The 13,333-nt window shown below is 34.6% G+C and overlaps 1 protein-coding gene across 2 annotated transcripts; it reads right to left on the bottom strand.

Annotated features, from left to right (window-relative positions):
• Positions 1-1,135: 1,135 nt before the first annotated feature.
• On the bottom strand, positions 1,136-13,333 carry LOC121376159 (ATP-dependent DNA helicase PIF1-like). 2 transcript variants are annotated; one of them, XM_041503967.1, is made up of 11 exons: positions 13,265-13,333; positions 11,430-12,160; positions 10,477-10,566; positions 9,329-9,482; positions 8,546-8,660; positions 7,946-8,052; positions 7,152-7,291; positions 5,603-5,709; positions 5,128-5,215; positions 3,953-4,098; positions 1,136-3,237 (listed from the first exon to the last, which is right to left on the bottom strand). In XM_041503967.1, exons 2-11 carry the CDS (start codon positions 12,142-12,144, stop codon positions 2,989-2,991), a joined length of 1,911 nt encoding a protein of 636 aa, XP_041359901.1. In that variant the 5' UTR covers positions 12,145-12,160; positions 13,265-13,333; the 3' UTR covers positions 1,136-2,988. The 2 variants fall into 2 exon arrangements, with proteins under 2 accessions (XP_041359901.1, XP_041359902.1); XM_041503968.1 differs by having other exon boundaries at positions 13,259-13,318.

Genomic DNA, 13,333 nt, shown 5'->3' with positions numbered 1-13,333 from the left:
AAAGTGTTATATTCGTCCATTCAACACTGGGTTTTCAGCGATTTTTCATGTTCCGAGAAAAGTGTACGCAACACTCGGATCCGTACCTGCACTAACATTTTATTTTGTGTTTCATCTTCTTTGAAAAGGGTCGATTGTGGACAAAAAAGTTGATTATGCTGCGCAACCAACATACAATCCTTTATATATAACGAAGGACGATTTGTAATGTGCAATTTCTTGACATCTATTTATAATTGTGCAACATCATGGAAATTAAGTGGAAACAACACTTCACTGACAAATTGTGTTCTTTAAATGATATTAATTCACTTGGATGAAAACTATTTGAAAACAGAACATCATTTTAATAGGAGTTGAACGTGGTATTTTTTCCTTAGTGCTATATACTTTTTCACCGTTAACATGAATACATTGGATATATATATATATATATATATATATATGAAAGTTTATCAAACACACTGCATGGACGTTCTTGCAGAAGGAATGATGAAAATGACGACTTTCTGTGAAATGAAATGTTGACCTGTGCTAATATGGGAATTCATGTGTGATATGATTTATTTATTTTTTACCGTACCACGTGACCATAACTGCTTATGAAAAATAAAGATTTCGTAGAAATGTTTCACCTACCATAAAAGTATTCAATGCATTTCAGAATATGTTTATAAAATTATAATTTCAATAAAAAAAATTGTACCGACATGAAGCAACTTTAAACCAAGTTTAACTGATCTAAGAATTCCAGTTTGTGAGAAATGGATAAACATGAAAACTTAACATTGAGTATTTTAATTAAAATAATAATAACCAAAATACGTTAACATGTATTAAGACAAACAAACTATAAACCAAGTTTTACTGGTCTGGGACTTGCAGTTTTCCAGAAATGGACCTAAATAAGAAAGGTTATGAGAGCTAAACACAAAAGTTGAGGCTATAACTGTTGATTTCATAAGGTAAAAGGCATGTCAGATCTTTGTTATAGCTATACAATTCACGTAATATACATATATAAAACTGTACTCTTTATATTTGTTATCTCTACATAAAGGGACTAATAAAGCTGTTCTGTTATACATTCAGTTCTAATTTGCTAACACACTGAATTGTAAAATAGCACAAACTCTTTTCCTTGTGTCACATTTTATTCAAATAAATATAAAATACAAATACTGAAATAAGATCACTCTATGCTATAATATGAAGACAATCGCACAATTATGCAACAAGATGGCAACTGTAATAGTATACCAGTCTAAGTTTTATTATCAAATATTTCTATAACTACCTGTATTTGCAGTCATTATTGCACAAAGTTGTTTTGACAGTACTCATTTGACGATGTGATAGTACATAAATCTGTCAAAAATAATACACTCAGTATAACTTAAGTAAGGTTTGTGTTTTTTAAAATGAAATAAGGCAAATGCATAACAGACACATAATACTGATCAGTTTGGACTAGCGGTGACAATGTGATAGCATGTTTACAAACATAACTGGCTGTATGTATTTTTTTAGTAGGCGGCAGACAGTGATTTGTGGCAAGTTACTATGATGACATCACTGCCACCAACTTTTCATGCTTATGATAACTGTAAATCGTAATGCACTTCACAGATATGTAGCCATCTACTATTCTTCAACAGCATATTACTTTGAAAGATAATGAACACCCAGGGCATACCTTTATTAAAACTTTGTCTGCCAAATTCACAAACTTTCAGGGTACAATAATAAAACATTTTCTAATCTTCACAATATTATATTAGTTATATTAGATGCTACATTTTAAAATAAAACATGTGGCAAATACATCTAAAAAAAATATTCTTAAGGATAAAACACATTTTAACATTTACAATCTGCATTGTTCCTGCAAATCATCACAACCAAGAATCGCGGCTAGCTTGCCACTTGACAAATTTGTCAATTGCGAATTTTAAGAACAATTGGCATATTATATTTTCATTTGGTGAAAAAAAGAAGTGTAATCATTGATATTTTGTTGAAAAAAATAACTATAAATTTCTTTTTTTAAAAATAATTTGCGAAATTTTCTGATCACCCAGAGCTATCCCTTAAGAATGTTGCTACAATAAATAACCAGGTGGATGTCTATGAAAGGGCAAAATACTTGTAACTTTACCATGTAGTAATGTTGTTTTGTTTTGTTTTTTAATTTGGTTGTGTATTCATGAAAGCTATAGATTTATATGTAAAATACAATTTTACCACAAAAACGCACAATTATGTGCACACATCTACTGATCACCAGCAACCAACAAATCTCGTTTCAGCTTTTGCAACAAACAGACTGACATTTGTATTACAACTTACAAGTGAAAGATACTAGGTTTCATAGCACATCCGGTTTCTGCAACATATCCATTATCAAGTGACCACAATCATGTAAGCAGATTCTAACTGTATACCAACAACCAATAAGACTGGCACAATCAGTGAGCATTATCAGGTCTCTCCATCAATAACAGGTGCGGATCCAAAGGGGAGTCACAGAGTGGCACGCACACACACACACACACACCTTATTTCCCCTGCTAACATAAAAATAATAATAAAAGACTCTCTTTTACAAAGCCCTGGTTCCAAGGCTGGTTAATGTGTACTATCAGGATTGAGAGATAACAGTTCCATCACCTGTATGTTCTACAAGCATTGAGAGATCACAGCTCAATCACTAATTACTCTATATACTATAAAGCAATGTGAGATCACCAGGATGTGCTACGAGTGAGATCACAGTACTATTACCAGTATCACCAGTGTGTACTACGAGTGAGAGCTACAGGAACATCCTTTGAGTGAGATCACAGTACTATCACCAGTGCGTACTATCACCAGTGTGTCTCTTCATCAGCATGTACTATCACCATTATCACCTGTGTGTACTATCACCAGTGTGTACTATCACCAGTGTGTACTATCACCAGTGTGTACTATCACTAGTGTGTACTATCACCAGTGTGTACTACGTGTGGGAGCTACAGGCAGCTGGAAGTCTCCCATGTGAGACTGTAACATCCTCTGAGTGAGGTTCAGCTTGTGGTAGAACTTGAGCACCTCAGGGTTGGCCCGCACACAGCTCTTGTCAAAGTCTATCACACGCAGGCCCTGCAGACTCCGGGCACGGGACAGAGCCACGTATGCCTGTCCAGACTCGAACACTCGCGACAGGGAGATCTCAACACAGTCAAGAGACATACCCTGAAAGAAATAATCAAACTGTTAATATGAAGTAAATCAAGCATAAATTTTAAGTTTTCAAATCAACTGTTCCAATATCAGTGTACAATTTTGAGGAGAGTCCGGGAGCCCGAGGCTCGCAAAATCATATAGGATTCTCTAGCTTGGCTAGCATACGAGCCCACATGGCTCTTAAACTTATTTCTACAAATTACATTGATTCTTTGAAATGACATAGTCAACATACATGGTTTTATGCAAAATATTTAGTGTATCATCTGTTCTACTGAAGACACGTAGTAGGGCTCACTGGGTTGGTGGCGGGCTCTCAAGAGTTGTAAACAGGGAGTCCTTATGACACTTAAATTTTTTAAACCAAAATCACACACTGAATATCATAATTGAACAAACAATAAATTTAGTATAACCTATTCAAACATTATTACAAGTTATGCAACTGATCAAACACACACCTCATTTTTTTTTTTAATTAACGTGTAAGGCCATGTCAGGATAAGCAATAAATTAATTTATTTATGATCTGACTTCATCTATGTTACAGCCATGACTAAACTTTGTTTAAATCATGACCTGACTGAATTTAAGTCATGAACTACTTTTCTTTAATTAAATGTGTATAAAACTGCATTGATGGAAGAAAAGGACATATACTTGTTAACTTTTGAAACAAACTATGAAGGATGGAAAACAGCTTGACTAATCTAACATTAGTTACCTGGCTCTTATGAATGGAGATAGCCCAGGCGAGTTTCAGTGGGATCTGCTTCCTCATCAAACACAGGCCACTCCCGGCCTTCATGGCCCAGCGGACCGGCTTGATCACCTCTTCCACACCGCAAACAAACTTCACAACCGGAAAACCTGAGATACAAACATAATGAGACAAGTATTCAATCAGCTTAAACTCCATAACTTAAAGTCGATGACTAGTTTTCTGTTTAAAATGCAGTTTTGCTACTACACACATGAAGGAACAGATAATTTGAATGAACTAATGTTTAAGGACACCTTATTTGTCATCATATGTCAGCTATTGGGTGTCAAACTAAGGTAAATAAGTAATTGAAATGATAATTAACATCAATATAAAAATTCAAAAGTGAAATTAAAACAGTGTAAAGAGCTGTGGAAATTTTAAAATTGATAAATGTAAGTTGTAAGTGATAAGTTCCGTAATACATTGCCTAAAATTAACTTATTATGTAGCCGCACTTATAAACCACTTGGGGAGGGACGTACCTCAGTAGTAAAGTGCTTACTTGATTCGCAGTCAGTTTGGGATCGATCCCCATCGGTGGGCCCATTGGGCTATTTTTCATTCCAGCCAGTACACCATGACTGGTACATCAAAGGCCATGGTATGTACTACCCTGTGGGATGGTGCATATAAAAGATCCCTTGCTGCTAATCGAAAAGAGTAGCCTATGAAGTGTTGACAGCTGGGTTTTTCTCTCAATATCTGTCTGGTCCTTAACCATATGTCTGACGCCATATAACGTAAATAAAATGTGTTGAGTGTGTCGTTAAATAAAATATTTACTTTCTTATAAACCACTTTTTTATACTTCGTTAGAAGAGTTTTCAACACAGGATTTATCATCAGAAAATCAAAACACATATCACCAGAGTACTAGCAGTTGCTGCATGTCATATGTAATTCTAGCCGTCAAATGAAACATTGTCAAGTACAGCAGGCCACAGAGTAAATATTTAATGAAAAATTAATCAAATGTTACCTCAATACCAGAATATAAATTAAGCTAAATAATCATGGATCAAAGGGACTGGTTATGAGGTGTAAATGTTTTTGTATCTCAATATGTATTTTATATTGGTTTCATACGGTTGTATTTCCCTAATTTTTAAGTAACTTAGCTTCTGTATATTCACCTTCATTGCCTTGTTCAAACCCAGTAATAACTCCTCTAGCGCCATTGACCAATCCTTTCTGAACATCCAGGTTTTTTGCCAGTATTACCTGCAACAACATTACAATTGTGAATCCACATTTCAGGCTGCTTTCAGACTATAATAAAAACAAATTCTTCAATTCCAGTCATCTTTTTTGAAAGGACAAGCCAATTTGGCTGATTACCTCCATTAGATAACACCCACAATGTGGCTAATAAACTTAATTAAGTCACACTAATAGAATATAAAATTAGCATTTCAGTCTGTCCCAAGTTAAATGCAGTCGCACACATAATTTGCTATTTTATCGTTAATCTGAAATAAAATGTTAAGACAACTTGATATTTTATTCATCATTCAATATTATTTATTATTTTTTAAATCCATTTGAAAATGAACTATGCTAAGAAATTACTTGATATCTGATATTTTCTTTTTAAGAAAAATAACTTGCCTGTGCTCCACTCTTCAAAACTAAATGACCTTTTACGGGACATAAATTATCGAGTTGCTTGGTGTAAACACTGTCAGAGTCTGTCGCAACAAAGGTATGTGTTTCACCTGCAATTAGAGCTAAATATATATACTCTCAAAGGAAAAATATGCATATGGCTTTATGAGATGAAATGAACTATTGTTTACATAATGAAATAAGATAACATGACAGTATAACAACACAAAGACACAAAGATGTTAAATGTGAATCTGCTTTCTAAATATCAATATTCCATGAATGTGAAAAAAAGTCAAGATCACCAAATATCAGCAAAAAAGAAAAGGTAATAGTCCCAATATCACTTTCATTACTAGACCTAAAGGAACATGAAAACAAAAAAAGAAAACAAAATGTCGTGGCCACAATACTAAACTAATCTGACTGATTAAAACTTATTTACGTGTCCATATACCATGAAGATTTCGAACACGCCTGTCCCGGGCTTAACCTCTGACATCGCCAGTGACTAAGTCCAGGCCAGGAAGGGGGGGGGGGGGGGGGGGGAATTTGAGGTGGGCGGAAACTGGAATAAAAATTTAGAAGTTAGGTCAAAGACCTAAAGCCAAAATGTGAAAGAATCAATGACGGTTTAATGACACATCAGCAAACAAATACACATCAACTACTTGGTGTCAAACAAAGGTAAGTATGATGTGTTAGTCTTATTGGATGGTGTGACCCAAATATTCCTCTTCTTTTCTTACCTGAATGTACATATGAGAACCGAACATTTATAAATTACTGCACCAAATTCAAAGCTCTTTAACCTTTTGACTACTGGATTAATTTTTGACAAAAAACAAGTTGAGTGGGTACAAGTTTATAATTTTTACTCACATATATTCACTTAAATGTTTTATAAATACATAAAATAAAGTTCATATTTGAATCGGTAAGTATTATTTTAGTGTATTTTTCTAATTTTTATGATATTTTAGATCATTTAATATTGATCAAAATTAGGCAAAAAATTTAAAAAGTAGCATTTACTTACAGGCATTTTGTGGTCAGCTGTCCAGTATTTATGTCCATTATTCCCAATCAACAGTGGCTTTCTGACCAGAATTGTTTTTAAAAAATGAACTACAATTCATATCCCAATATTTGGTCAAACGATAAAATTTATTATCAAATTAGCTGTCACAATTAGCTATTGATTGCTGAAAATGACCGCAATGTGCCGCCATTGTTGTTAAGTGAAAATACTTGCCAAAAACCACTTTTTTAACTCAAAATTCCAAGGTATTTTCCATTGAAAAACTGAAATCTAACGACACAGGAAGCTAAGCTGTCTTCCGTTTTCTGTTACTAAATCTTTTCTGGTGAGTGTCATGTGCAAAACGGCGGGAAATTTTAATTGGGGAATGCACTGTATACAGTGTACAGTATGTCGACTGGCGAGACATCGGGCGAGATATCTCGCCTACAGTAGTCAGAAGGTTAATCAATATAATGACTATGTTGAAATAGACACACATAACTAAGAGAAGAACATAAATATAATGACCGGTAAGTTTGTGTAGGTGATGTTTGTTTATCTCCTCCACATCTTCCTTGTGGGTGCACAGCCGCGTTGCCTGGATACCGTTCCTGTGAATCACGTTCTTCGCTGTGGCTTTTAGAGTGGTAACAACATGTTCAGGACATCTACAAAAACAAAACTTTACCTATAGATAGATAAAATCTACAATGATGTGTTCCACAAACTGATAATATATATCATGTGTGCAGGGGTGATCGTGGTCCAGACTAGGAAGCAACATTTCGGGAGGGGAGTCGTGTCAGCTCCCTGGGAGAACATATTTTTAAGAAAAGAATATTCGCTTGAACAAGGGAGGGGGGCAGTTTAACCCCCAAAACTCTCTTTGTACATGTTCCTGGTTGTATAAATATCATACATATCACCTGGCTTACAAGTTGTATATAACATTTGAGAGGTCAGGACCTCATTTCTGTAAACAATGTTGTTGGGTTGTTTTGGGGGGGTTTTCGGGGGAGGGTATTCAATGATGCACATGGCAAGTGGTCATTTATATTACCACTTGTGTGTTTTCAATTGTACATTTAGAGTGAAAGTGAGCCATATACAATTGAAAACATAGGCGTAATATACATGGTCTTCTGTGGGAACTCATTTAATATTTTCTCTATACTTCATGTCCAGTTATAGCTTAGAACAGTTTAATTCGTCATTCACCAAATTCCCAAATGTGAATTAATTAAAAGTGAAATGTTTCAATCGTAATCGATCATTGGAACATCACTATGTAGTTTACTGATAATTTTTTTAATGAGCACTACCTGCCATGCCGAATGTGCTGTAGAATGTCGATGAAGTGTTTGTCAGACTGTCGCCTCACTTCCTGAAGCTCCAGGTTTATCTGAATACACTTGTGCCAGGCACGACTCTGTCAAAACGGTCAAAAGATTAATGTAGCAAGACAAAATTTATCATTTTATATATTGTTCTACAAATACTCAGTGTCTGTACTTTCCCCAATACTAGTCATAAAAAAGAACCATTCTCAAATAAAAATAAATTTAGCTTTTTATCAAAAGTACAATTTTTCCTAACTCTAGAATGACTTGATATTAAATGAGGTTCAAGCAAGTCAGAAGAATTTTGTTTAAATATTGATTAACTGTAAATCTAGGTAAACGTGCTTATCAAGAACATAACAATGTTTCACAACATCATAGCACAATTAACTGAATTTATATAGTTAAATAAGACTGACACATTACATATAAAAAACTGACTCAATGAAACATTAAGTTGAACAATGACATTAGTTGTATCCAAAAATAACCCACAACCTTTTAAAATCTTATATTTTTGCATGCATATCTTCTAAAAAAACAAATAAAAGCATTGTTATAAATATAACAATATAAAAAAACCTGGAAGCAAAATTTCCGTTTTTTGTCGTCCTTGGTAACAGGAGGTAGCTGTAGAAAATCACCACACATGATGAGCTGTATGCCTCCAAAAGGTTCATCATTCTGCCTCACAACTCTACAAATTTAACAAACAGAATAGCATTGTTATAAATATAATTAAAATAAGCATAAATAGGTAGCAAAGGCTACGGTGACTCTGACTTCCTGTTCAGTTAAACATTTATAGTGTGAAAAGATAATATTGTCCTATGAACAATTTTTTTAATTTAAAAACTATAATAAATCACATGGGGGAAATGTTGTAAATATACAAAAAGAATAAATTACAAGATTGGGCTGCACAAAACAATACATTGTCAAGTGTTTTTCACAGGGTGGCCTAATGTCATAATATATGCTGTAAAGATACACCTTGCTAATGCATAGAAACTGTAGAGAGATTATCTTGACTGAGGTAAATAAATGTATAATCATTAAAAAAAAAAAAAAAATGTGTACAATTTTGTTTTTAAATGTATAACTAAATACATGTACAACATGTAATAAGTCAAATATAAATGGAAACTACTATAGGGTTTAATCAGGACCCTCAACATTATTAACAAATTGGTGAATTTAGTCAACGAATCTATACTCAAATACACATTTTTATTAGCCAAACAAAATTTAACAAAGCTGAAGCGCTAAGGTTAAAATAATTCTATTTATTTGATTTTTGAATGAGCTTTTTGGAAAATTAAATTTCAATTTGCATGATTTGTTGCTGAAACTCTGACACTGCACCTGGCAACTGTCTCCAGCTTGTCAAAGAACTCTCCATCGACCATGGAAATTTCGTCGATGATCAGGTGGTGACACTTCTTCCACTGTTGAGTGATCTGTGGCCGAGATGCCAGTTCAATACACTGCTGTATAGCAGCCTGGCCAGACCCTATTCCTGTACAAAATAAAACAATGCAAATGTCTTTCTTATTCAATATGTACAGGTGAAATCTGGTTCAGTGGTTTTAAAGTAGAATATCTTATGATTGAAATGTTTTATTTACCTCAAAAGCATGTACTTTACTACTTGTAAATAAAGTCAGGGCTTCTAGATTATGGTAGCCCCACTCCCATGGCTAGTAATATTCAATGTTGGACTAGTAAATAACTACCATTGCCATGCCTGATGGCTAGTGAATTTGTTTTGGTCAAATGCTGCATTTAAATCTATTTTGTAAATGTGAATATCCTACTCCTTCCCTACAATTTAAGGGTTTTTAATCTCTGTCTCCTTTGTTAGATGACATATCCAATTATTCCTATTTGTAAAATTGTATTTACTTAAAGTAGGGCTAGTGAATTTTTAATTATGGCTAGTATATTTGTTTAAATCACTGATCCCATGGCTAGTGAATTTTTATAACAATTCTAGAAGTCCTGATATTAAAGTTTAACTGATGTTTTATTTTCTGTTTTTACAATGAATGAATGAATAATGAAAGAAAGAAAGAATGATTGAATATAATATGTAACACTATGTTTAATTTGCTGTTTTTACAATGAATGAATGAATGAATGAATGAAAGAATGATTGAATATAATATGTAACACTATGTTTAATTTGCTGTTTTTACAATGAATGAATGAATGAATGAAAGAATGATTGAATATAATATGTAACACTATGTTTAATTTGCTGTTTTTACAATGAATGAATGAATGAATGAAAGAATGATTGAATATAATATGTAACACTATGTTTAATTTGCTGTTTTTACAATGAATGAATGAATGAAAGAATGATTGAATATATATATATATATATATATGTAACATTATGTTTAATTCGTGTATTAGTAATATACATACTGTAGGTATTTTGTATCAACATGTCGTCAGTGCATGCAAGGCTATATGTTAAACACTGATGGTAAATGAGTAGAACATACCAGCAAATGCATGTACAGTTGTCCCCCCTATCTGACAGGCAGCCACTCCAGTACTCGCTGTGGCAAATGTATGTTGAGGAGGCAGTGCACCTGAAAACAGAAAATTTAGTATTCTTAGTAACAGTGTTAACCACCAACAAGTATGTATAAATTATAAAAGGTACAGTACCATACTAACCTTCATTAATGCTTATTGAAATCATACTCATAACATGGAGGTAAAAAATTAATTACCGGTATTTCAATACTTATTGAATACAAGTTGAGATAACACAGTTTTTGCATAACCCATCATTACTACATGAATGAATTGATGCTAAATTTAATGTGTGAACGAAAATTGGGTTATACAAAACTAGATCTAAATTAAAATGTGAAAAATCAAAGCTACCGACGATAACTAAAAAGATATTGATGTGATGTGAAAGAACATCATATATATATATATTCTCAATGAAATCTCTTTGTTAATAAAAAGACCTGCTAAAAGGCACACATTTTAAAACTTACACAGTGCTTCTAGATTATGGTAGCCCACACACATGGCTAGTGATATTCAATGTTGGGCTAGTAAAACTACTATTGCCATGCCCGACAGCTAGTGAATTTTTTGTGTCAAATGTTGCAGTTAAGTCTATTTTGTAAAAAATTTATATAAATATCCTGACCCCAACCCCCCAATGTTAGTATTTTTAGCTCTATCTCCCTCTTTAGGTGACATATCTGATTATTACTACTATTTAATAAAATTGTTTTAACTTAAAAAGTAAAGTAGGGCTAGTAGATTTTTAATCGTGGCTAGTAATTTTTTAAAATCACTGATCCCATGGCTAGTGGATTTTTCTAGAAGCCCCGACTTACATGATCAGTAACATTATAGTAAAACAATGAAAAACTTTCCTTAACCATACAGTAGCTTGCAAGAGAAATCCTACTTGTATGCACATTCTCACCAATGATTCTTTTCATGAGGAAAGTCTTCCCAGTACCCGCACTTCCAGTGAAGAATATGTTCTTTCTCTGCAGCACTGCCTCTAAAACCGCTGTCTGTTCCTTATTCAAGACACTCAGAGACGGTTTCATATTCAACAAGGTTTCACTTCTCTGTTTCTTAAAAACAACCACAGACTGCGAAGAAGTCTGGTTTACCACTTCAGTGTCAACTGTCCGTTTTCTTTTGATTCCTCCCTTTGAAATTACCGGAGGAACATTGTTTTCTTTCTGCTTTACTTTACAAGCTTGAGCCGTCTGCAAGTCTTTTACCGTGAGTGGACTAATCTCCTGGAAGGAGACCGGTATGTCTGACAAAAGTTTTTTTCTCATGCTTGTGAAACCTTTGTCCCGCAGACACTCCAGCTTGGTGCTGAGTGTCTTGAGAAAGACAATCAGTTTATCGGGGGGACAGTTACACAGCAGGAACTGAACCTTGTGGTCTGGAAGCTTCACTGTGGCCTTGCCATCCTTGACAAACTTCTTGTGAATGAGGACTTCCTTCAGCGGGTATTTGTCGGTCTTCTTGCTGTGCGACACCCTCAAAACCAGATCCGAGAAGCTGTCGCGACCAAGAGCCAGGGTCAGGTTGCGGTGGAGTGTCTTTTTGATAACCTCCCCTGTGTGCTGCAGTTCTTCAATTGTTACTGTACATGTTAGTTCCCCGGCCTCCATCATCTTGTTGATATGCAATCTGTTGTTAAAAAATAAATATATATATATAAATTACAAATTCAATTTATTAAAACAAACATAGTTTATTTAAATATATATATCAAACTGGGAATTTTTGCTGCCACTTGCTTTTGGGAAAGGGCTTTTGTTCGGTTCTGCAATGAGTACCCCACTACTGGGGCATGAGTTCAAGCCATACCCCCCCCCCCCCCACCCCCTCCAATTCAATGGGTTAGGGTTAGTTTTAAGGTTAGGATTAGTCTTTAGAGCCTTTGATAGAGGGGTACGGGTCAAACTCTTTCCACTACTGGTATATGAAAGGCTGTGGTATGTGAAGTAGGCCCATACTGTCTGTGGTAAAGTGCATATACAAGACAGTGCATACCACACTTTGATGTTATATCTCATACTAGTAGGGTGCACTGGTTGGGATGGGAAAAAACAGAACAGCTCCATACAAGGTGAAGAGAATCAATGCAAAGATCCATCAGTTCACACCTCATGCGTCTGGGTTAAACCACCAAGATTAACCTCGAAAGAAATTTTTCGGTATGGTTCTATGGAATTGAATATTGTGTATATTTACAATATGTGTGATGAATACAACCACAATCGACAGGGTGTATGTGGGGCCTCCCCCAGAAAGAAAATAGGTTAGGTTTAGGTTATCTGAAATAAATCTGGGTATGGCACCTTACCCGTTTTACCGTCTTGCAGAAACACCGAGTCCAAGCACAATGCATTGTGCTTACACTCGAGGTTAATCTTGATGAACTACCCTACCCCAACCCTGCAAAAAGCGCCCATTTATTAAAAAAAAAAATCAAAACAAATCTGGGGCAACATTTATTGAACACACCATATTTCGCTCGCCAGTCTAGACACCCCCCACCCCCACTCCCGCAGATTTTCCTGCGCCAAGTTTTGTGTATTTGAGACCTGTGGTCATGTCATTGTGACGTTGTCAGTCTGACCAAACTCCTTTGATTTTTGGAGATTATCATTATGCTTTAAATCCTAAAATAACCAAGAAAGTACTACATGTAATAATTATTGTCGTAAATACAACTCCAGCTCTTTGACAGCTATTTAAATAAAAGGAAATAAAATTATATACTAGTACTAGTAGATAAATCTTTAGAAGCTGCACATGATCGTCGCAACAATTTGAAACACCGAGTTCCGATTTTCA

Source organism: Gigantopelta aegis, chromosome 6 (assembly GCF_016097555.1).
Source record: "Gigantopelta aegis isolate Gae_Host chromosome 6, Gae_host_genome, whole genome shotgun sequence".
NCBI classification, from domain to species: Eukaryota; Metazoa; Mollusca; class Gastropoda; order Neomphalida; family Peltospiridae; genus Gigantopelta; species Gigantopelta aegis.
Note: the sequence above shows the minus strand (reverse complement) of the source record. Positions and strands in the feature narration are given on the sequence as shown.